This window comes from Populus alba, chromosome 5 (genome assembly GCF_005239225.2).
Source record: "Populus alba chromosome 5, ASM523922v2, whole genome shotgun sequence".
Lineage (NCBI taxonomy): Eukaryota > Viridiplantae > Streptophyta > Magnoliopsida > Malpighiales > Salicaceae > Populus > Populus alba.
Window position 1 is genome coordinate 3,394,567 of NC_133288.1, and position 23,434 is coordinate 3,418,000.

Sequence of the window (23,434 nt, forward strand, 5' to 3'; positions counted from 1 at the left end):
TAGGGTTTTTCGGTTAAACTTTGTTTGCATCCTGTATTTTCATCATTTTGTCGAAAAGACCCCTGATTTATTAATTTAAGTAATTGAACATCTTTTTTAATTGTATTTAATCGAGTATAATTTTTCTATGTATGAATGTTTACTAATATAATTTAGGGATGATAAATTAAGGTATGAATTTCTCTCTCACAATGTTCTTTTAAAGACAAATTCAACATGATAGAATGGCTTTGGTGAACTCCATGATTTATTTGAAGTCATGTAATAATGTTGATGGGCTTTCATAAAAATGCATATAACATGCTTATATCTGACGTGTCATGCTGCAATGCTCACCACCTGTTGCATCTCTCTGGTTCCTGCTGAGTGCATGATGTTCTAACCTTTCTTTTGACATTTTCTGCAAGGTGATGAGGCTAGGCGGCCTCGGGCAACCAGTTGGCTGTTTATATGCTTTTTTTCTCAAGGACCTGAGATTTTTTAACCCAATAACAACTCATTCTCTCTGTTTCTTAGACCGAGGAAAGAGGGTCTATACACATTGAATCAACGATTTCAGGAGATTGAATTGATTTGTAGGTGGTTCATTTTCCACACTCAATGGCCTCATTTTGCTCTATCGAAAAAAGGGGTCAAACATTGACATTGCAGGCACCATCACACTACTGGTAAAAGATCTCAGCATCTGTTTCATAAAACATCTTCATTTCTTATATAAAGGCTTCGAAAAACAATCCTGACAAAATAGCAATTTACAAACATTGCTTTCTAACACAGTCAATAAATAGATAAAATACAGGTGCTCCTATGGATCTTGGCCACCTTAGTGATGAAAACAGAAAACCATCAAAGAGCTTCATCAGACACCATTAATATCCCTCCTGTTGTTTTTCTCCAGCTATCCCGCAGCAACGAGTGGGCCATGCAGCTAGTAAAATCTAAAAGCAAAATGATGAGCTATTTGGTATCTATAACCCGCTCATATTTGAGGCTTACCGAGCTCTGAACTTGCTGTTTTCACGTCTTCTGGTACTGCTGTAGCTTTGCTCTCTCTATCAGGTACCACTTGGCCTGAAGTTGGCATTCTCCTTGCTGGAGGAGCTGAGCAGACAGGAACAACTGATCTTATTCGAACAGCCGGTGCCATGAAACGCGGGTGCACACCACCAAGGTTCATTCTTTGAGGCAAGGGCCTGGCCAGATATGAATGAGATCCTCCAGTTCGCATTCTCGGTGCAGCAGGATTTTGTGCTGCCAAATCTTGCAGTTTGGGCACTGAAGGAGGTCCCATATTGTTGTTAAGTGCAGAAGGTGCAGTGGATGAAGGCAAAGGCCTCACAGATCTGATCATTACAGGAGGTGCTGCAGATGGAGCTGGTCTACAACTCCTGACCGTGCTTGCTCTTGGAGGATACTGCAGAGTAACCTGGGAAGAGTGAAAACTGTGCTTGTTTTGTGCTTGGAAGTCCGCAGGTCTATATCCAGAATCTGTATTGCTGCTGGAAGCCCATTCAAATTTTCTAGTTTGGTTATCTCCTGGTTGAACATTTTCAACTTTTCTTTCCGGTTCAACCTTCATCTGTTTGTCATCCATATCAACTGGGTCCTTGGATCTTGGTTCAGCATTGAAGCTGCCACCAACAGGGGGATCCGGAATAACTGATGTAGAGCACTGGAGTGATTCTTCCGGTTTCTCCTCATGTATCTCACTAATGGTAACCGTGGACTCTCCCTTGATTGGATCAGGGACAACATGATCAGCCAAGTACAATGGTCTTGAAGTGGCGATTGTAATTCTGGGTCCTACAGGTACAGGTTCTTGCTCCCTCAGAGGACCAAATAGAACTGAATCAGAGGGGAGTATGGACTGCATATATGGAAGAATTTGAGGGCCAGGAGAAACTGATGGAATTTGAAGTGCCAATAAACGGTTTTGCAGCTGAAACAATTCTTCTTGCTGCCACATTTGGTATATGGCCATTTCAGGGGAAAAGCTAGGGTAAGCCCAGCTATGGCACTGCACAGGATATAAAGTTGGTATTGGAGGGGTTAAGTCATTGCAGACAGGAAAGAATCTCTCATGGCCTCGCTGGGAATCATTTTGCTTGGAGTTCTTTAACTCAGCTGGTTGCAGAGATGCAAGAACACGAGCAATAACAACTTGTTCTTGTTCTTCACTAATCCTTTTAGCCTCCACTGGCGAAGAAGTCGATGAATTGGAAGATGATGTGCTGTGCTGAACCACTACAGAATGCAAATATTCAGGATGGTCATCGTATTAAATTACTGGTAAAGTTCTTATCAAAGTTATAGAGCCAATAATTCAACAAATAACAGGTGGTACAACTGTAGATGTCAAAATGAAATCCATGTACTTGATAGCTCTAAACTAAGGAAAACATGTGGAAGTTTCTGCAAAGATTATATAATAATAAAGCCATACAATTCTGAATGAAAAATGTGGGAGCTTTTTGCAAGATGAAAGCATTTTTTTCACAAATTTCTAAGTACATCAACAGCTTGCGAGTTTTAATGGATCCCACATGGGACCACAAATCAAGCAATTGGTGATGTTCATGTGAACTTTCCCTTTTTAGGCAAGACAGTCTAAGAGTTAGATCGCATGTATCTATGCCTTCAGCTTTCTAGTTTCGAAGCAAAATGGAGGAGAAAGATGAAACAGAAGCACTAATTCCCAGTTCCCAACTTGCTTATTCTAGTGAGCAAACTAGCTTTTACAAACTGAAAAAGGCAGATAAAGTACTACTTGTTTAGATTCTACCAAGTCAGAGCAATCTGAACAGGAATTATATAGAAAAATGAAATGCATACATCTTTTCAGAGCAGACCAAGCAGCCATGGCTGCATTCTTCTGCGCTTGTTTCTTTGTTCTTGCTGATTCTCCAGTAAAGCTCATTCCTGCAAGCTCAACAGTGCACGAGAACACAGGAACATGGCCAGGTCCTGATCGAATTGTGGTGTACACAGGAAGCTTTAACCCAGCTCTGTGAGCAGTCTCCTGGAGCAAATTCTTGTAGACTCCTGTTTCATCCTGAGCAGAAGAAAGCACAAAAACATATTATCTGGACTGTAAAATGTTTAACTTTTGAGGTAAACAATGGATAAGTTACAGAAAACTAACAAAAGAGCATATTAGAGAATGAAGTGCTATGAAGATGCAAATATGAAGAAGGTTATAAGTCAATTTAAACAAAGAAGATCCAAAAACATTTTCTTTAAGCCAAGCATAGCTTGTCCTGTATTTTGTTTTTTCTTTCATTCTTGCTGCATATCAACCTTAACCTTCTCTTTACCATAAATAATATTTACAATTGTACTGGATATTGTGTTCTTGAGTAGGATGTTCCTGACAGAAAAGAATAAAGGGTGCAAAATTGTCAAAAGAAGAAAATTTATAATTTCAATCCCAGGATAGTCATTTTCAAAAAAAAAAAAAAAAAAAACTACAGTGTTCTATTTCAGCTCTGTGATGAATTACAAGTATTATTGTCCCAGAAATTCTCCAGATGTGGTTATTATAGAGTAATTGATGTTTTGAATAAGACAGTTAATTTTAAAATGGGGACAGCATGATCATTTAGTGAAAGGTCAATTCAAATAGACCCATGACTCTCTAAGTGGTGGCTTGTCGGTGGTGGGCCCACGCTTACAATGTTAGCATACATAAACAATGCAGATAAATCAATTCATGACATATTCCAGTTGACAACATCTACACTGCTATAATGGATCTAAAAATGCAAAGTTATAGAGCACAAAATGTAGCCACATTGATCAGAATCCAGAAAATGCTGGAGACTGCTGTAACTTTTGGGCATAGTGTTGTGGTCTAAAGCCCTTGGATGTGGGTTTGAGGCTGGTGAGAAAGAGAGATAACTAAGCACTGAAATTTCGAACTGAACTAAGACTATTTTTAATCCAATAGAAGAAGATAGATATATAGACCAGTGCTTACCAGAACTCCAGCAATTAATGCTTTAGAAGGGCCTCTGCTTGCTAGGGTGTTCAGAGCTACCTCAGCTGCAGCATGTTCTGCTAACCTCAGAGTGGAGTAAAAAGTAGGGCTTTCAAAAGTCTCTCCATTGAAGTTGACAGTAGATTTGAATCGAGGGGCATGATCTGGCCCTTCCCTTATACACGAATAGGATGGCAGGTTGAAACAGCTTCTTTGAGCCAACTCTTGCAGTTGGTTCTTATACATATCTCTACATGTGAAATTGGAAATATATTAAAGCAAACTTTTTGGGGATGAGGGGGAAGAAATTCACTTCTTTTACACTTAATATGAAAAGGTATACAGAAAATCATACAAGGATTTCCTGGCTGATATTGGGAAAAAAGCAAAACCTTTATGCTGTGATGCTGTTTCCAATTCGTACACAAGTTCAACATGCAAGAGAAGTGAAACAGAAGAAACTTGTTTCACATATTATACAAGTAGTCAACCAGAATTCAGTTTCCTTTATGTAACTTCTTTTTTGCAAGAATGTCAAGCTCTTATGATGATGAAACTCTGATTGCCTGCTACCTAACCATGATAGCAGACAAACACGAATGGATTGCCAAAAATAATGGTTTTCGAGATCAAAAGGATAACTTGTTAAAAATGTGCCCACCCATCTACTTATGCGTGAAGGTATTCAACAAGAGACTATTAACCAGTGCATAAAAATCAATTACTGCTTTCAACTGGTATTTCTAAAGTCTAATTGGAAAAGAAACAATCATTAGGATAAGTACTAGTGTCTGTTTTATCATGTCAAAGTCTATAAGTCAAAACATGCACATCTACCACTAATGAAAAGTCAATGGCTGTATCCCAGATACAGGTAAACTAAAACTTTCAAACAAACTCGAATAGCTAGTTTACCATATCAAATGACCTTAACGTAGGCCTATTCATAGCTTCTACTAGCTAAAATGTTGGTGTTTTATTTAATAAGCAATAATTAGTTCTTATTTGCATGCTTAAAAAGGGAAACAAAACACAAAACAAAACAAGGAAAACAGAATTTAAATGTGGAATGTTCAGCTGAATACCAGAAATAAAAATTCATACTTATTAAGTACACAAACCCTATCAGGTCCACTCGACTCTAACAACTCTTCTCTTGGTCTTAACACAATAGTAGAAGCATCAATCCCTTATAATGATCCAATGAAAAAGACAACTGAATTTCAGCAACTCAAATCAAAAAGCAAAAACAGCCAAGAGAGCTAAAAAAAAATACAACAAACCCGCATAATATTTTCCAAAACCCACCTCAAGGACCTCATTTTTAAAGACCCAATTAATATTTAATACCCCAACACACAATGATTCACATCCAATAAAATGACACAAAACCCAGATGAGGAAACAACCCAAAAAAGATCAAATCAGCTCAAGAAAGAACCAAACCGTTAAAAAGAAATGATCTTTACAGAAAACCCAACAAGGGCAAGAGAGTCGGTCTCCATACCTGCAAGTATATGTTGAAGTCAGAATCTTGAGCTAGAATTTTCCCGAGAAAGTGATGGAAAACTTGTGGGAAAGTGAGATAAGAAGAAGCGTTGAACAGTGGAAGCGGTAGTGGAGATTTTCAGGGTGGGGGAGAGAGAATTTGGCGAGAGTGCGAAACTTACGATGACAAAATGTGACATGGAACTAGAGAAAGTCGCTGCCGTTTTTTAGTTATAGTTTAGTTTTTAACTTACAGTCTCCTTTTTTTGTCGCATCACGTAACAAAATTTTACCATCTAAGGTGGTAATCAGGTCGTCATATTTAATGCAAATACAAAGTTATTAAACTCGGTTTTGTGCATGATTCGGTTATGAGTTCATTATATTGATTTGACTTAATTAAATAATATTTTTTAAAAATTTTCAAGTAAAAAAAAATATTATTTTTAAAAAACATTATGAAATCAAATCAGATTTTTACTGCAACAACAACAAGTTTAATTGAATAAATTCTTATTCAGTTATTAAAAAAATTTATTTTAGACTTGACTAAAAGCGTGTTTAGCAGTGTAGCAGTGGTTGCTTTTCAAATAATTTTTCGTGCCGAAATGCATGCCAATAACGTTTTTTTATTTTTTTAAAAGTCGTTTTTTACATCAGCACATCAAAATGATTCTAAAGATACAAACCATATTAATTTTTAAAAAACAAAATTCAAATTTGTTGGGAACGTGGTTTGCACCGCGTTTCCAAATATGCTCTAAGTTGACTGTAAGACTAAGTCGATTTTAATAATACTATCTTAATATATTTATGGTTGATTTAAAAAAATACATTTTTAGTTATATTATCAAATATAATTTTTAAATTCATACCAAAGTCTTATTTGTCTTTTGCAACTATGTTGTACCTCTTAATAAAATTATTATTATTATTCTAACTTATTTTTTATTTTTTAAATATATTAGTGTTAAAAATAAAATTTTTAAAAAATATTATTTTAATATGTTTTTAAATTAAAAATACTTTAAAAAATAATTCACTTCTATACCACATTGTTAACCGTTAGATAAGCATAAAACTACTCCCATTCCTTCTTTTATTTTTCTTCTTTTTTTTTTTTTGTTTTTGGAGGCCCGGATTGGGTGTGATGGGTACCTTAACTTTTTTTTTAATCGTTTGTTTTTTTATCAAATTAAAAGGATAATTTTTTAATTGAATGTGTGTAAGCTATGTAGAGGATATGTGTAGGATATTTTATGACCGTTATTTTTAATTTCTCAGAATATGAGGAGATTTCAATTTGTTTCCTTGATTTGGAGATTTATATGATTGAAATTATGAATTTAGGTGAAATTGTAATATAATTTGCGATAAAAAATTTATGTATAATGATATATGATATATAAGTGCACTTGACATTGAATTCTAAGCAATTAAAATTCACTTATCAATAACTATATCATAGTTTGATTTATACTATAAAAAACACCATGATCTAGATTTCTCTTTTTGTAAGAAAAGTAGAAAAAAGCTGTAAAAATAAATAAGAATAAAAATTGAATTGTAGAGCTGACTAGTTTAATTAGAAAAATGGTTTATTGTGATTAAAAAAGAGAACCTTGAGAAATGTTTTTAGAAAAAAAGAAAAAACTAATTGGAGTCAGTGTTTTCAGTATGTATAGTAAATTAATTATTTTGCCTTTTTCATACAAAATTATTTATTTAGCTATTAAGTAAAATTAGGGTTGAAATATGTCTTTTAATATTTTAGATGCGTAGTAAAGTTTCCTAGATACTCTTAAAAAACAAAACATTTATAATTAGGTTTTTCAAGTGTTTTGTTTTTTATATGTATTTGCTACTGTTTTAAAAAATAAATTGAAATTGATATTTAGGAGTTTTTTTTATATTTTTATCATGACTTTTTAGTTATATTCAATGAGAGTAAGGGGCGAATTAAAATTTTAACAAATATAAATATAATTAAAAAATAAAAAATCTAACCTAGCATGTAATATATTGTCTAACCTATCTAATAAAAACTTATTTAAATTAATGAAAGCAAATTTATCCTTGGATGCTACCACCATTACTATTAAACCTGATTCGATATTAACAGGTGTAAAACTCGTGTCATGAACTAGACAAATTAAATTAAATCGAGCAAATCAAAAAATAAAAATAAAAGAAATTAATATCTTTCTTAAAAAATAAAATAAAAATCAATTTAGATTCATACCGGTCACCAATGACAAACCATGTCCACTTCAAGTTGATTTTCTTGCACTTTTCTCAAGGCAGAGGGTGAACCAGCCAGGCTCCTGATCACCCTCTGGGCTGGATTTAACAACAGTGGCTACCAGCTACGGGCTTAAGCTACAAACCTTTTCTCCTCATAAGAAGAGCCTGTAAACACAAGCAAGAGTCCCCGGAAAAGATAGATCCCGGCTAGCCGACAGTTCTCGGAAAGCACAGCCTCAAAGGTCAAAACTGCCCTCCCGCTGTAAAACCAAGACCATTACAACAGTCAATGCAAGCAGCTAAATCTTTAGAAAGACTTCACTTTTAATGTTTTTACGAAGGCATTCAAGAGGGTCAACAGCATGTACAGGGGAACCTGATCTTGACATGCTTTCTGCAGGAGGAAGATCTACTGATTCGTTCAGATGAACAAAAGGGTCCTGCTAATTTAGAAAGATTTCACTTTTAATGTTTTTACGAAGGCATCTCAGAGGATCAACAGCAAGTACAGGGGAACCTGATCTTGACATGCTTTCTGCAGGAGGAAGATCTACTGATTCGTTCAGATGAACAAAAGGGTCCTGCTAATTTAGAAAGATTTCAGTTTTAATGTTTTTACGAAGGCATCTCAGAGGATCAACAGCAAGTACAGGGGAACCTGATCTTGACATGCTTTCTGCAGGAGGAAGATCTACTGATTCGTTCAGATGAACAAAAGGGTTCTGCTAATTCAGAAAGATTTCACTTTTAATGTTTTGTTCTTTCCAAATCAAATTACTATGCATCAGAAGCTCTCATCTAACGAAGTAGATTTGGTTAGTAATCATGCTGGTTTCTGCTGTTATTATGGTTTTTGCTGTAGCTCTGGGTTGTGGTTGTAAAGATGACACCAGGATAGAAGGAATATTGAATAGAAAAAATGGGATCACTCGTAAGTAATAGTTTATAGAAGGTTTTTTTTGCCGGCGCTGTTCAGGTGATCGTTTCTTTTCTTTTTTTTCAGCGTAGAAAAAATGTTACTACATTAGGAAGTTAAAATTTTAGTTTGTAATAGATGAATGGTGATATATTATATAATATTTTTTTTATTGAAAGATTTTAAAAATATTTAAACAATGATAAATTGAACAACATATTTTTTGAAAAAAATATATTAAGGGGGTGATATTTTAGATTGATCTGAATTAATAATAGTTAATACATCAAACCTATAATAAAATCATAAAAAAAATTAAAAAATTCAATTATAATAAATTAAATATCAAAGTCTAAACAAATAAATTAAAAAAAATAACATAAATAAATTTATATCAATGCTTCGCTTGACCTAGTAGGTTGATTTATCATCAAGTCTAGGAACTAGAAATATAATTATACTCTATAAGAATTAATAAGATACACTGTTGAAGATGCAAGGTTACAAACACATTATCAAACCTAACTTGAGTTGTTGGATCAATTTAGGATTGGTTTTTTTTCTTAACCTAAATTAACTTTTAAAATATATTTTTTTTCAAATGAATGTTGTTTTAGTTTATTTGGAAAAAAATTAAATAATATCATTTTGAATCTAAATTAACTCAAATTAATCAATTCAACTCATGACCCGTCCATGGACTAGTTCAGTTTTATTTCGTGTTTGATATTGTAGTGAAAAATACTTTTTGCTTGAAGATATATTTTTTATTATAATTTTTGACCTGTTCACTTAAAAATTATAAAAAAAAATTAAAAAATTAATTTAATAATTTTTCAAGATAAACATACTTTTTAGAAATATTTTAAAGCGAAGCTACTGCACTCCTCAACAAAAATTTTCATTTAAAAATATTTGAAAATAATTTTTTTAATATCATTACATTAAAAATCAATAAAAATAATATTAATTTAATGTTTTATCAACATAAATACATTTTGAAAAAAACCAAGCTTCCAAATGAGTTTCAGTAACTTTTGTTTCAGCTCGAAGGAGTGCAATTACTCACATGCTTATGGGATTTAAAAGATTCTTTTGGACATTACCATTTAACGGGTTGTGTGCGCTTGTTTTTTCAATGCAATTTTGTTTCCTATGAACCTCAATTAAAAATAAAATGATTATTTTTTGATTGAGTTTTAAAATATATTTTTTAGAAATTTATTAAAATAATTTTTTTTATTTTTAAAATTTATTTTTTAATATCAACATATAAAATAATATAAAAACACTAAAAAATATAATTTATTTTTAAAAACATTTTTTTGAAAGTAAAAATAATTTTTTTATTCTTTATTTATTATTAATGTGAATGTCAAGACCAACTTGCATCTATTTTAATTAATTTTATATAATTTAAAATTAAAAATCATATAAATTTATATGCTATTAACAAATTCAAATTCAAATTCATGATTATTAAGAAAACTCAGTGCCATATTTGCCTATTAAAACTCCTAGTAATTGTTCTTGGTGGCAAGTCATTCGTTGGTTCAAGTTCCCATTTACCTCCTCCATTACCCGTCCATACAGAGCTCGCCCTTCCCCTTCTCCGAAACTCAACTCCACAATTTGCATCCAAATATTTCTCTAAAATTAACACCATGATCAGAACCATCAAGTATTTGCTTGAAGATATCAACATGGACGTGTCTGCAACCATACTAGTTACCCTCTCCGCCATCTTTTCAGTCATCTGGTATGGATGGATATACGCCAAATCTATGAAGAGGACCTCCTCTCTACCACCAGGTCCGAGAGGCCTCCCATTGATCGGCAACCTTGCGTCTCTTGAACCAGATATTCATTCTTATTTTGCAAAGCTGGCTCAAACTCACGGCCCAATATTCAAGCTTCAACTCGGCTACAAGCTCGGTATTGTTGTGACCTCCCCTTCGCTGGCCTCCGAAGTTCTCAAAGATCATGACATTACGTTTGCCAACCGTGACATTCCTGATGTGAGTCGAGCAATGGACTACGGTCGGTCCAACATAGTTGCGACCCCGTATGGTCCTGAATGGAGGATGCTGAGAAAAGTATGCGTCGCCAAGATGCTTAGCAACGCCACCCTGGATTCTCTCTACCCCCTTCGCTCCCGGGAAGTTCGAAACACCATCAAGTACATTTATAGCCATGCAGGGTCACCGATCAACGTGGGAGATCAGCTTTTTCTAGCCGTGTTCAATGTCGTAACCAGCATGTTATGGGGTGGCACGGTCCATGGAAAAGACAGGGCTAGCTCAGGTGCAGAGTTTAGAGGAGTGGTGGCTGAGATGACAGAGTTATTGAGCAAGCCCAACGTTTCGGATTTTTTCCCTAGCCTGGCTAGATTCGATCTGCAGGGTGTGGTGAAGAAGATGCGTGGTCTGGCCATGAAGCTCGAGCAGATCTTCGAGAAAATGATTGATGAACGATTGAAGGTTGATGAGATCAATGGTACGAGGGATGCAGCCAGGAGCAGAAGCACAGAGTGCGAGGACTTCTTGGGATTCTTGCTGAAGTTGAAGGACGAGGGAGATCCCAAAACACCACTCACCATGACTCACGTCAAAGCCTTACTCATGGTATGTTCTCTTTTCGCTCTCCAATTTTCATGGTGACAATAATTATGCAACCGGCTCTGTTACCCAAGCTAGTACACACACACACACACATATATATATATATATATATAGCACTGAGATTTTAAAATACTGTTACGAGAGCCAAGAAAGTAATTTTTTTATTATTATTAATTTCTTAGATTCAAATCTTAGGATTAATATTTAAAAGACTGTATTAAACTCTTTTGAAGCATATGCTTAAAATTGCCACGAAAGAAATTTAATTTAGATTAACATATAAATTACCTAAAGAATACCCAGTTATTGAAGTGATGAGGTTAAAATGACCTAAACCTAGAAATACAAGTTTGTTTGAAGTGACATTTTCGTTGAATTAAGTATTTTTTTTTTCAATGGAGTAATAAGTGTGTGTTTGGTTATGTAGTAGGAGTGGCTAGGTTATTTTTTACATCAAAATCATAAAAAAACACTAAAAATTTTAATTTAATATTTTTTAAAATAAAAATATTTTTAAAACTCATCTAAATACATGGAACGCACTACCAAACAAATGGGCACTATGGAGATGACAATAAGAAGTGGAAGTTCACATGCATGCAAGAGAGAGAGTTTTTGCTGGCTTAATTTTCTATTGATCAATTAAAGGTGCGATGACCTTATTTTACCCCTACACTACTAGGGGTGATGGCAAAATAATACTTCAACTATCTATTTTATCTTTATAATATTCTCAAACTTATTTATTGAGTAAATTAATTAAGGGTTGGCATCAAATTTCATAGTTAAGACTAATTGTTGAACTTTGATTATTAATCTAAATATATATTATTTGAAATAAATTTGATGTTTTTAGATGAAAGGGATTAAAATAAATTAAAAAAAAACAAATACTGAACACAATTCAGTTTTTGTATCTTTTTAACTATTTGAGTTAAAAATTTTATTTTTAAACTTATTTAAATTGTTAAAGGGTAAATAATTAATGAATGAAACTTCATTTTTCGATTTTCTAATTATTTTTATTCATACGAAAAAAACTAAATTGTTTGAAAATGACATATTTATATTTTTAAAACTAAAGGTAAATATTTGAATTCTAGTTTTGATGATTAAATTTGATGGTATACATACCTTGATTTTCTCAGTAAATAATAGTTTTAAAATATAATAAATTCAAACTTTATTTACCACAACCTTACATAGTTTAAGGTGAAATATACTATTAAACCATCAATTACAAGATTGATTTAGCATCGGAGCATGTTTGACTAAGAACACTGCCTAGCACAGCCGAGAAAAAAAAGTAAAAATAAGAGTACCGGTCACTCTCATAAAGCCTGAGCCTTGTTTTTATGCGAGCCTGTTTAATTATTTAATTAAATAATTAATCTTAAACAATAGTTTATATATAGATCGTGATCTACTGATCGATGTGTACTCCATATCACATTTATTTAAATCCAAAAATATACAATGATGAGAATACGATTGATTTATAGTATTTAATTATTATTTTGAGATAGAAAAAACCCATCAAGAACATTGTTCAACTGATCCATGGAATATCGTTCTCTGATAAACTATTATTAAATTTCCTTGAGATTAGTAATATTATCTTATCTTGATGAAAAAGTAATAATATTCTATCTGCATACACATGAACATGTGAAGGATATGGTCGTGGGTGGCACAGAAACATCCTCGAACTCAGTTGAGTTCGCCATGGCTGAGATTATGAGGAAACCAGAAGTGATGAGAAAAGCACAGCAAGAACTGGACGAAGTGATTGGAAAGGACAGAATGGTAGAGGAATCTGACATAAACAAATTGCCATATCTCTATGCAATCATGAAGGAGTCATTGAGGCTGCACCCAGTGCTTCCATTACTAGTCCCTCATTGCCCTAGTCAAACATGCACTGTGGGAGGCTACACCATCCCCAAGGGCGTTAGGGTTTTTGTGAACGTCTGGGCTATACACAGGGACCCTACAGTATGGGAAAATCCATTAGATTTTAATCCTGAGAGGTTCTTGAATGGTAGCAGTAAGTGGGACTATACTGGGAGTGACCTGAGCTACTTTCCGTTCGGGTCTGGACGGAGAAGCTGTGCTGGAATCGCCATGGCTGAGAGGATGTTCATGTACTTCCTCGCCACGCTCTTACACTGTTTTGACTGGGAATTACCAGAGGGAAAGGAGCCAGATCTTTCAGAGAAGTTTGGGATCGTTATAAAGTTGAATAATCCTCTTGTTTTGATCCCAGCTCCAAGGTTACCTGATCCAAACCTCTATGAGTAGATCGGGGAAAAGATGTTCTTGTGGAGGTCACTATCTTATAGATTTATGGTTTTAGTGGTGTGATTTGGATTTAATTTCCAGTCGTGTTGCTTCATTGTGGAAATTAAAGTGAAGCCAAGAAGTGGAGTCTTCATACGATGTAATGATTGTTTCAGTTTAATATATTTACCAAGTCTATATAATTATCTATATATATCATTAAAAAAAGTATTCGTGTTATATATCATTTTGCCATCGAGTTTTAAGGCAATAAATTCATATTAAAAAATACTTTTGTTTTAGTTTATGCATTATTTATAACCATGATTAAATTTATTCTTCAACCAATTTTAAAAAATCTCTCGATTTTTATATTAGTTTGATGCATTTAAATGAATGAATTCTCTTAAATAGTGGTCGAAGATCCAAAATCAAAATGTTAAGAGATGGATCAAATCTCCTTAATTGCTGGATCGACTCCTTGGAGTTCATGCCAAGAAAAACGAGCTTGCTTCCCCATGAATCGAAGCAAAAGGTTGTTTTATCCGATATTAAAGGATTAAATAGAATAACACACATAAACACACAATATATCTCATATAAATAGAATATTACCTATAATAAACCGAATTAAATCAAATCAAACTAGGTTTTTCAAATATCTCATATTGATATAATTATAGACATTCATCATACATATATTTTGAAAACCAAATCAATTGTGGCTAGCAACCCGAACATGATTTGGATTGATTCAACATTAAGAGCCAATTTAGCAATGAGTTAGCTTCTACATTTGCTATCCAACAACATTTTTATCCCATCTGGTTACAAAATATATAAAACACAAGTTTTGTTCTTGGATCCTACCAATAAATGAGTTCTAAATTCGGTTTTTGAGAAGCTACTTTCAAATTCTTGTTGTTCACCTCTCCTCTGCTTTTCATTGAGGTGCTTTTATCACCGTTGAATTTGCTACCCACAAGACCAAAAAGTTACTGCTGATGAAAAGCAGAGGAGAGGTTCATAGAGAATTTTAGCATCCTTAACCATTCTTAGTGATTGTTCATAGAGATTTAGCAGGGAAGCTTTCCAACCAAGTGGCAGCAATTTAAAGAGCTATAATTTGTGATTTGATGTATCCTCGCACCAATGATAGTGCGTCATGGAGACTTTAGTATGAATTGATGGCCAGTTTTTAACAAAGAGATTTTCGGGGATGTGCCAGGAAGAAAGGAGGCAGAGTGGCTGGTAAAAGTTACTGCTGATGCTCAGTTTTATTTCCTGGCTAGTTTTTCTGATCTTGGGTGACCACAAATTGAGAAGTGGACAGATTATGATGGGAAGAACAGTTGATCGATTGTGTAGTCTGTGTAATCTTGCACCTGCAGATTGTTATCATCTCATCTTTGCTTGTTCTTGAACTACAAGCACACGTCAACGATAAATCCTGTCATTCTAGAGACTGTGCTAAGCAGATTCTGCAAAAGCTGCTGCACTGCTGCAGGATTCACCCTGTTACCGTTGACTTATTGCCTAATGGAAACTTCATTAATCAAAAAAAAGGAAAAAGAGACAAACCCAAATGCTGCTAATCTTTTCTAGTCACATAAACGACAGCGGTGACATGCTCCACTTCCTTTGTATCAGCTGCGATGATATCAGTCAAACATTGAAATAAAGGATCCAAAACTTCTGCTCCAAAATGAGACTGAATCATTGACTCATTGATTGCTCTTAAGACCCTCACCAAGTTTTTTGCTGTTGTTTCTCTGTCACACTTCACTCCTCCATTACAAGCATCCCATGGAAGGGCAATGATCTCAAGGCAATTGAGGGTGAAAGATCCTTCTTTCGCTATCTCAGTCTTGATTTCTTCTACGTATGGTTCATGGTATGGAGTATTATAGGTGTCTAACTTTTCTTCTTCGATTAGCCCCTGGATCAAGAATTCACTAATTAATGACTCTCTAAAAAACCAAAGAAAGAAATCACTAATCAGCAAACTCAACCATATGAAGATGTAATCACCAATCAGCAAAATCTACTATAAGTAACATATAAGTTAAAATAAAATATTTTCAGAAAAAAAATGAAGTTAAAAGAACATTCAAAATGTGGAAAAATAGCCAAGTGCACTGATATATATATATATAATATTTGAACTTGACAGTGAAAAATATGGAGAAAAGGAGGGATGGCAACAACAGGCACCTTCAAAACTAAATCCTGGAGTGCCCGGCCTAAATAATCCCAGATCAAACAACTTTCATCTGCGGTTGGGTCTGCAAATCTTCTTGCCTTTAATGTAAAGACCATACGTCCCCCTGGAACTACTTCCTTCGAGCGTGCCATAAGAAATGAAAAGAAATCCTTCTGAAACTGAATCTGATATGCCTCTATCGCAGCTGCTGGACTTGTCTTTGAAATGTATATTTTCCCTTTGTTTATTAGTGGATTTGATTTGTCATTCAACTCAGGAGGTACCTGCAAACATTTTCAGAGATCAAATGGGATCAACAAACAATAGTTGAAATATTGATAGATTTCATGAAGAAGAAAAGGCACTCAAGAGTTGGATGGTTATGACAAACCTGTGAGAGCCAATGAAGACTAGTTCCAGAGTGCACAAAATGCAGGCTATTCGATGGAAAAAGCCTCCCATAAAACGAACCTGGAACTCCAGAAATATAACAGGGACCGAAATCTGAACCGTTTTCTGCCCTTATTTTCTCCTTGAAAGCTGGCAGAAAAGACTGGAAAACGGTGTTGAAATCATTTCCTGGAAGATCATTCAAGAAAATAGAAAATTCTGGTGGTGATTGGCCCAGTTGAGAGCACCTTTCATAGATCAAGCTTGTGATCTGAGTAACTGCAAACAAAGTGTTGGGTCCTGAAGAACATCCAAGGTCTGCTATAGTGATACAATGAGGAAGTTCGGTGTCGCAGAAATCAAGCACTGCTTGTTCTAGTACTGGCACTGAACTGGATAGATTTGCTCGCTACAAAAAGAAGACTCTGTTTAGAAGAATTGTGTACGCACACGCACACATATGATTGTGCATCTTTTATCCAAATTCTTAAAGCTAGAGTAGAAAAACTAAAGACATAACAATAAGAGAGAGGATCGCTGTGGTTCTTATCAATTAAGCCACAGTGGTCTACTCCAAAGAATTGTGCCTGAATAAGGTTTTTTATTTTCTTAGTGTCTACATGGATTTTGCAGACCTGAATTATTTGATTTAAGCACGAACACTAAGGGCCCTAAAGAATTACATGCTATTTTTCAGGCGTGGCTCAGTACTGAATATGATTCACACAGCAGGAAAAAGAGAAGTTGGAACTTACCTGTGGTTTTGAGTTCTTGGCATAGCTCTCCTCTCCCGACCCTCCTTTCATGCTCAGAATTTGATTTATTTTTGTGCTCTCTTTCTCCATCTCTCCCTGCCTTTTCTTGGAAAACACACCCTTTCAACAATGGATTCAGTTCATTCAACAATGAATGATAATATAAGCTCAAGTGATATTGTTTTTGAAGTAAAAAAATTGATTCATGGATTTGTCCTCTCTAGAAATGTTGATTCCATGTGTTATCTGGCATGGATCCCTACTCCTGACACAGCAACATGCATTTGGCATTTTGTGATCTTGATTTAGAGAGCAACTAAATATTTGTGCAATATAATAAAATAGTATGATTATTATAGTTATTTTTCTTTACCGTGAATAAAAACTACGAATAGAAATACTATAAATATGATATAATAACTCTTACAAAAATTATTTGCCAACCATCTAGTAAATTTTGATGCCTGCTAAGTAGTAGGGTCAGGCATCAAGACTCCCACATGTAGCTCTCACGCCCAAATCCCTGGGAGGCAAACAATCAGTAAAGGAAACGGATGGTGTTCCAACTTTCAATTGTCTGTACATAGGGGTTAAAATGTTCAAAATCATAAATTTAGGGTTAAATCGGAACTTGGCTAATAGCACAAGAACATAAAAGGCACCGGCGTTCACATTTCTAACTCATTCCTTCATTAGGACCAGGACATGTCACAACATTAGGTACAAATTCAAAATCTAAAATACCTAAATTAAGGAACAATAATAGTATTATTTAAAAAAATTGATCCGTCGATTCTTAGTTGATAGCAGCTTTTACTAAACAATCAACTCACTTTTAATCAAACCATTCAATTAGCACAGCAGCTTTAAGACTCCACCTCCACTCCTAAGAAAACACAATCTGAATTATACATGCAAAATAATCAAACACATTAGGCTCCTCAGCCCATATCTAAAAATATGTTGAAGGCCACCAAGCTTCCTCGTCGATAACGGGCACAAGCAGAAAATCCAGATAAACTTGGATGGTCTTGATTGTGCGTGCTTTCTCATCCAAAAAGTTCACTTGCTGCCTCAAAGCAGTCACTTGCTCCTTTTCCACCTGTCAAGCAAATTAATGTTAAGATTAACTTAAAGCAACTCCGAAAAATAGAAAAACTATCGCCATATTAGATTGCATTGCATTGCAGTCCAGCTCACCATACAAAATAAATAAATAAATGTGTTAGGAGTAGTAAACGAACCAGACTAATAAGATCAGCCTCACTCAGATTTAACAAGCATCCATTCTCCCAATGGTATTCGAATCCATAATAGCATCAACAGGTTTTTCCATGGCCAGAGCTTTTAGGAACGATATATGCTGCTTTGGACTTGGCAGGGGAGATACATTTTGGTTGCGAAAATGCCAGGCTGTATGCAATAGAGTCCATACTTCAGGCCTTCCGCAAAAGATACCAACATAAGATATCGAGTCATAGAAAGAAAAAAGAATAAGCTGTATTGTACCTGTTGGTAGCACGCACCAGAGACATAAGCATCTGGACACTCATCTAACTCTTAAAGAAACTGCAATTAATGGGACTAAGTCAACACTGCATGTAGTGAAAAGCAAGTTTAAAACAAATTACAGTGCACTTTATTTTACCTGCTTCAGAAGCCTGTCCACAACTCATCCACCGATCTTATGCAAATTTATGTTTGGTTAAAATTGAAATAAACCCAACAAGAAAAAGAAGTTTGCATAACCAGATTGCATTCTAGCTGGTTCCATGCAAAGAGACAGATTGTCAGGAATTGCAAACAGACCAGATTATGAAGATCAGCCCTGCTAGAATGTTACAAGCCTCCCATATCCCTCAACGGCACTCAAATCCACAAAATCATCAATAGGGTTTTCCCTTGGCCAGAGCTTTTAAGATCAATCAACACTCCTTTGAACTTGGCAGGGGGCATCAATATGCTTACTAGTATGCAAGGCCTTGCAACATCCGAGTCCCCACTACAGCCCTGCCAATGGAGACACCAACTTAAGAGACATGAAGAGACAGAAAAATTGAGCAGAGAGAGTTGTATACTACCACCTGTTACAAACACCGATCATAAGCATAAAGCTAACACTGATCTAACTCAAAAGCAGTTGCAATTAAAAGGTTTTGGTCCTAACTTCTCCAACATGAATTTGTGACAATAGACAGTTAAGGGATTTGAATATAACATGAATTTACTGTAGTGGAGAAACTGGACAGCAGGACAAGACTGACATTGATGTGAATGAAAGTAGATCCTGCTTCACTGTGTAATTAGGATTTTACCACAGCTCATAGGACAATAAACCAAAATTCTAGTCTCGAGATTCTTCATTCTAAATTTCAAGAAGACAAAAAATTCCCAAAACAGTATCATATAGGCCCATTTTTGTCAATGCTGTGTGTTTTTGAAATCTTCAAATTCTCTACATAGATGAGCTAAGTTATTCTACCTACAGCAAGATAACCAGCCTTATCAACAACACCATCCAAATCAGCTCAGATGAAACCTGGTGTAACTTGGCTAATTGCAAAAGATCATGAAAATCATGATGTTCAAATTTCTAACTCATTCCTTCATTAGGATTAGTACAAGTCACAACATTAGGTACAAATTCAAAATCTATAATACCTAAATTAAGTTAGAAATTTTATAGCAGTAAGGAAAATAAGACTAGTCATCATACAATATGTCAATTATACAGAGAAAAATTTGTATCACACACAATTAGAGATGAGATTAGTGTCAAAACAAGTAGCAAAAAAGTCACTACCAGGGGTGACTAAAGTTGCAAACCAGTTGTGAAAGAAGTCACTACAAGTTGCAAACCAGTCACTGAGGTTGATGACCCACAATAGACACAGCAGCCTACAACAGCACTTGATAAGAAAACTGACCTCATTTTTCTATGTTGAGAGCTTCCACGCATAAATCAGCTTATGATTTCATCATGAAATTCCAAATCCAATAACATATGAATTGTAGACGAATCCACCGAGAATGTTTTACCAACCATATCATCAATAAGGGGTAGAGCAGTTGGTGAGCCTGATTTTGAAGAAATCCTTAAATGATAGCATTATGCTTCATCATCTTCCATTTTCTAAACAATTCATATGCTTCATCTGATAGGCCTTCTTTAAGAAATCCCTTGATCATGACATTGTATGTCCGTTCAGGAGGTCGTATTCCATTAGCAGAAAGCTTGGAAAATAGTCCCTTTGCAACTTCAAGCTTCCCACCAATAAACATGCCTTCAATAAGAATAGTATAGAGGATAATATCAGGTTCTAATTTCTTCTCTTTCATTGACTTGAACAGTTTTAATGCCTCATCCAAATGTCCATGTTTGCAAAAGCCGTTTAGCAAAATTGAGTAAGTCATCAAAGTTGGAAGCATGCCAGAAGAACACATCTTCTTGAATAGCTCTTGTGCATCCAAAAGTCTACCTACATAGCACAAACCTTTCATAATAGTGTTGTAAGTGACAGTATTAGGAGTCAATTTTTTTACAGACATTTGAGTAAGTAATGCCTTTGCCTTATCCATCCTTCTACTATTGCAATATCCATTGATCAAGATGTTGTAACTATGTAAATCAGGTGCACAACCCTTGCCAACCATGATTTCAAACACCTTTCTAGCCTCATTCATTTTGCATCGTAAACAGTACCCATTAATCAAAGCATTGTAAGTGTAAATATTTGGCTCTACACCTTTTTCAGTCATTGTTTCAAAGACCCACCGAGCTTCTGAAACCATTCCTTCTTGGCAGAGTCCATCAACCAAAATTGAGAAGGTCAATGTATTTGGCATAACATTCCTGCCAACCATTTCTTTGAACAATTGTGTTGCTTCATCCAATTGTCCTAAATTGCAGAAACCATGAAGTATCGTGCTGTAAGTAACAGCATTTGGTGGAATGCCCCTATCCACCATTTCAGATAAGAATTCCATGGCATCATTAACTAGCCTATCTTTGCAAAGGCTGTCTATTATTGTATTATATGCCACCACGTCTGGCTTACACCCTTTTTGTTCCATCTTCTTGAACAATCTTATTGCCTCATTCAATTGACCTAAATAGCATAAACCATGAAGTATTGTGGTGTAAGTAACAACATCTGGTGGAATGCCCTGATCCACCATTTCAGATAAGAAGTCCGCGGCGTCATTAACTAGCCTGTCTTTGTAAAGGCTGTCTATAATAATATTATATGTCACCACATCTGGCTTACACCCATTTTGTTCCATCCTCTTGAACAATTTTGTTGCCTCATTCAATTGACCTAAACAGCATAAACCATGAACTATGGAGTTGTAAGTAATAGCATCTGGTGGAATGCCCCGGCCCACCATTTCAGACAAGAAGTCCATGGCATCATTAACTAGCCTATCTTTGCAAAGGCTGTCTATTATTGTATTATATGTCACCACATTTGGTTTACAGCCATTTTGTTCCATCTTCTTGAACACGTGAACAGCCATATTTGTGTTGCCGCTATTGCACAAACCATTGATTAGAGTATTATAGCTAATTACATCGGGCTCATGCCCACTCCGTACCATCTCATTATACAACTCTACTGCCTCTTTAATCTTCCCCTCATTGCAGACCCCATTGATTAGCGTAGTGAATGTAATAACATCAGGTTGAATACCCAGTTTGAACATCTTACCCCAGACAGAGATAGCAAAATCAACATGGTTCAAGCGACAAAGGCAGTTAATCAATATATTTAGTGAATAAACAGTGTGGGTAACTCCAAACAAATCCATTTGATTGCACAAATAGACAACAGTCGAATACTGTTTCATTTTGGCAATGGAGCCTAAGAATTTGCCAAATTCCACAATAGAAGGCCTAGGATTCATGCGGGCCATGCGATAGAATGAAGCCAAGGCATCATCAACACTAATGGTATTGCTACTATTACTAGCAAACCCACCATTTTTTTTAGGCAAAGAAGGGTTCTTTGTAAAAGTAGAAGTAGTGATGTGGTGATGATGGAAGAATAAGAAAGAAGGGAAATAAGGAAGAAAAGGAAAGATACCCATTTCCACATGTTGTTGAAGAACCCAAATAGCAGAAGAAGCAATAGCTCTAAAGGCGCTATTTCGCATGAGCATCCTCATTGTTAGGTTAAAAAGCTGCTGTCCCTCTCCCACTCTCGCAGTTCCTTTGAATCCTTTGAAAGCTGGAGATGGTAGCAAACTTTTCGCCGTCTTCTCTCTCTTTGGTCAACCATTTTTGCAGAAATAATCGAACTTTGATATTATTAAATAATGGGCCAAGCCCAATTAACAGAATGAAAGCATGCTTGACAAGCAAAAATCTTTACATTCGGCATATCTTGTGTTGAATAAATTTGCTATATTTAACATTATTCTTCTTTTAAGAAAACTAAGTCTGGGAAAATAAATATCTAAAATGGTTTATTTAAAAATATTTAAAAAGGATGTTACACGGTCCGTGCTTTACTTTAACTACAAATTTCAAAATATTTGATTAATTTAATATACATTGCAGTTTTCTATAAAACTTTCTCAAATCTTAATTATAATTTTTTTAAAAATTATTTTTTTATATGGCAATGTTTGGCTTACAACCTTTCTGTTTCACTCATAGTTTTAAAATTTAGTTCGCTAGTCTACTGGAAATTTAGCTAATTCAAGACTGAAATTAAATCATGTTTTAAAAAAAATAAAAAAAAATCAAAACCTAGAATAACCCGATCAAAAATCTGGTTGTAATCTATAACTTTTTTTTATTATTATTAAAATAATATTATTTTAATTTTTTTAAAAAAATTAAAATTGATTCTAGCAACCCGATAACTTAATCAAAAACCTGAAATTCAACCAGACTGGAATTAAAAACTCTGGTTCATCTTCCTAGGCACCTGAATAGGTATGCTCGTGTTGCCAATTTTACATTGATGATTCATTATAAAATTGTGATAAATGATCACACTTGGTTCATACCCTTTTTTGTTCATCCCATCAAATAATATTTTTTTCATTTAATTTAACGACTAGTTTGTATATAATTAATTCTTCCTTTTGTTCTCTATGTATTTCATTAATAAAAAAAAACAGTATTTCTTTTTCTTTATGCATGGATTATTAAATAAAAATATATAATAATGTAAAGAGCATGTTTACATCTACAGCACTCTAGCTTAAAATTCTTCTTTAGTGACATTCATCACAGGAACATTGTGATGTTGGAATGGCAAGAATCCTTATTCCAACAAGAATACTTTTAAAAAACTATAAGAGAGAACTTAACTGGTCAAGCTTTATGTTTATTTTTTAAAAGTTATGAGTTGGAGTTCCTTTAAGACCACCGGACACTTACATGGTTGTTAACTTCAGGGCTCGTGGGATTAATTGAGGTATACGCAAGCTGATCCAGATACCTATATCAATAATAATAATAATAATAAAAATCCTTCTTAAATCCTGACCCATCAAAAACCTGCAAGGTCACTCTCATATGATACCAGCACAAACTGCTCACATCATTTT

The 23,434-nt window shown here is 34.7% G+C and overlaps 3 protein-coding genes across 7 annotated transcripts; 1 reads left to right on the forward strand and 2 right to left on the reverse strand.

The window, feature by feature from the left end:
• Positions 1-686: 686 nt before the first annotated feature.
• Positions 687-5,667, reverse strand: LOC118051400 (double-stranded RNA-binding protein 6). Its single transcript, XM_035062031.2, has 4 exons — positions 5,484-5,667; positions 3,977-4,226; positions 2,833-3,052; positions 687-2,244 (listed from the first exon to the last, which is right to left on the reverse strand). Exons 2-4 carry the CDS (start codon positions 4,220-4,222, stop codon positions 980-982), a joined length of 1,731 nt encoding a protein of 576 aa, XP_034917922.1. The 5' UTR covers positions 4,223-4,226; positions 5,484-5,667; the 3' UTR covers positions 687-979.
• A 4,480-nt stretch (positions 5,668-10,147) lies between these two features.
• On the forward strand, positions 10,148-13,837 carry LOC118051399 (flavonoid 3'-monooxygenase CYP75B137). Its single transcript, XM_035062029.2, has 2 exons — positions 10,148-11,248; positions 12,920-13,837. The coding sequence occupies exons 1-2, from the start codon at positions 10,289-10,291 to the stop codon at positions 13,544-13,546; spliced, it is 1,587 nt and encodes a 528-aa protein (XP_034917920.1). The 5' UTR covers positions 10,148-10,288; the 3' UTR covers positions 13,547-13,837.
• A 459-nt stretch (positions 13,838-14,296) lies between these two features.
• Positions 14,297-22,163, reverse strand: LOC118051396 (probable methyltransferase TCM_000168). Of its 5 annotated transcripts, XM_073409586.1 has the most exons (8): positions 19,801-19,972; positions 18,522-18,883; positions 18,383-18,442; positions 18,118-18,286; positions 16,874-17,975; positions 16,120-16,527; positions 15,740-16,012; positions 14,297-15,464 (listed from the first exon to the last, which is right to left on the reverse strand). In XM_073409586.1, exons 5-8 carry the CDS (start codon positions 16,961-16,963, stop codon positions 15,117-15,119), a joined length of 1,119 nt encoding a protein of 372 aa, XP_073265687.1. In that variant the 5' UTR covers positions 16,964-17,975; positions 18,118-18,286; positions 18,383-18,442; positions 18,522-18,883; positions 19,801-19,972; the 3' UTR covers positions 14,297-15,116. The 5 variants fall into 5 exon arrangements, 2 of the variants coding, with proteins under 2 accessions (XP_073265687.1, XP_073265688.1); XM_073409587.1 differs by lacking the exon at positions 19,801-19,972 and having other exon boundaries at positions 18,522-19,792; XR_012169994.1 differs by lacking the exons at positions 14,297-15,464; positions 15,740-16,012; positions 16,120-16,527 and having other exon boundaries at positions 17,623-17,975; positions 19,801-22,163.
• Between the last annotated feature and the right edge of the window lie 1,271 nt (positions 22,164-23,434).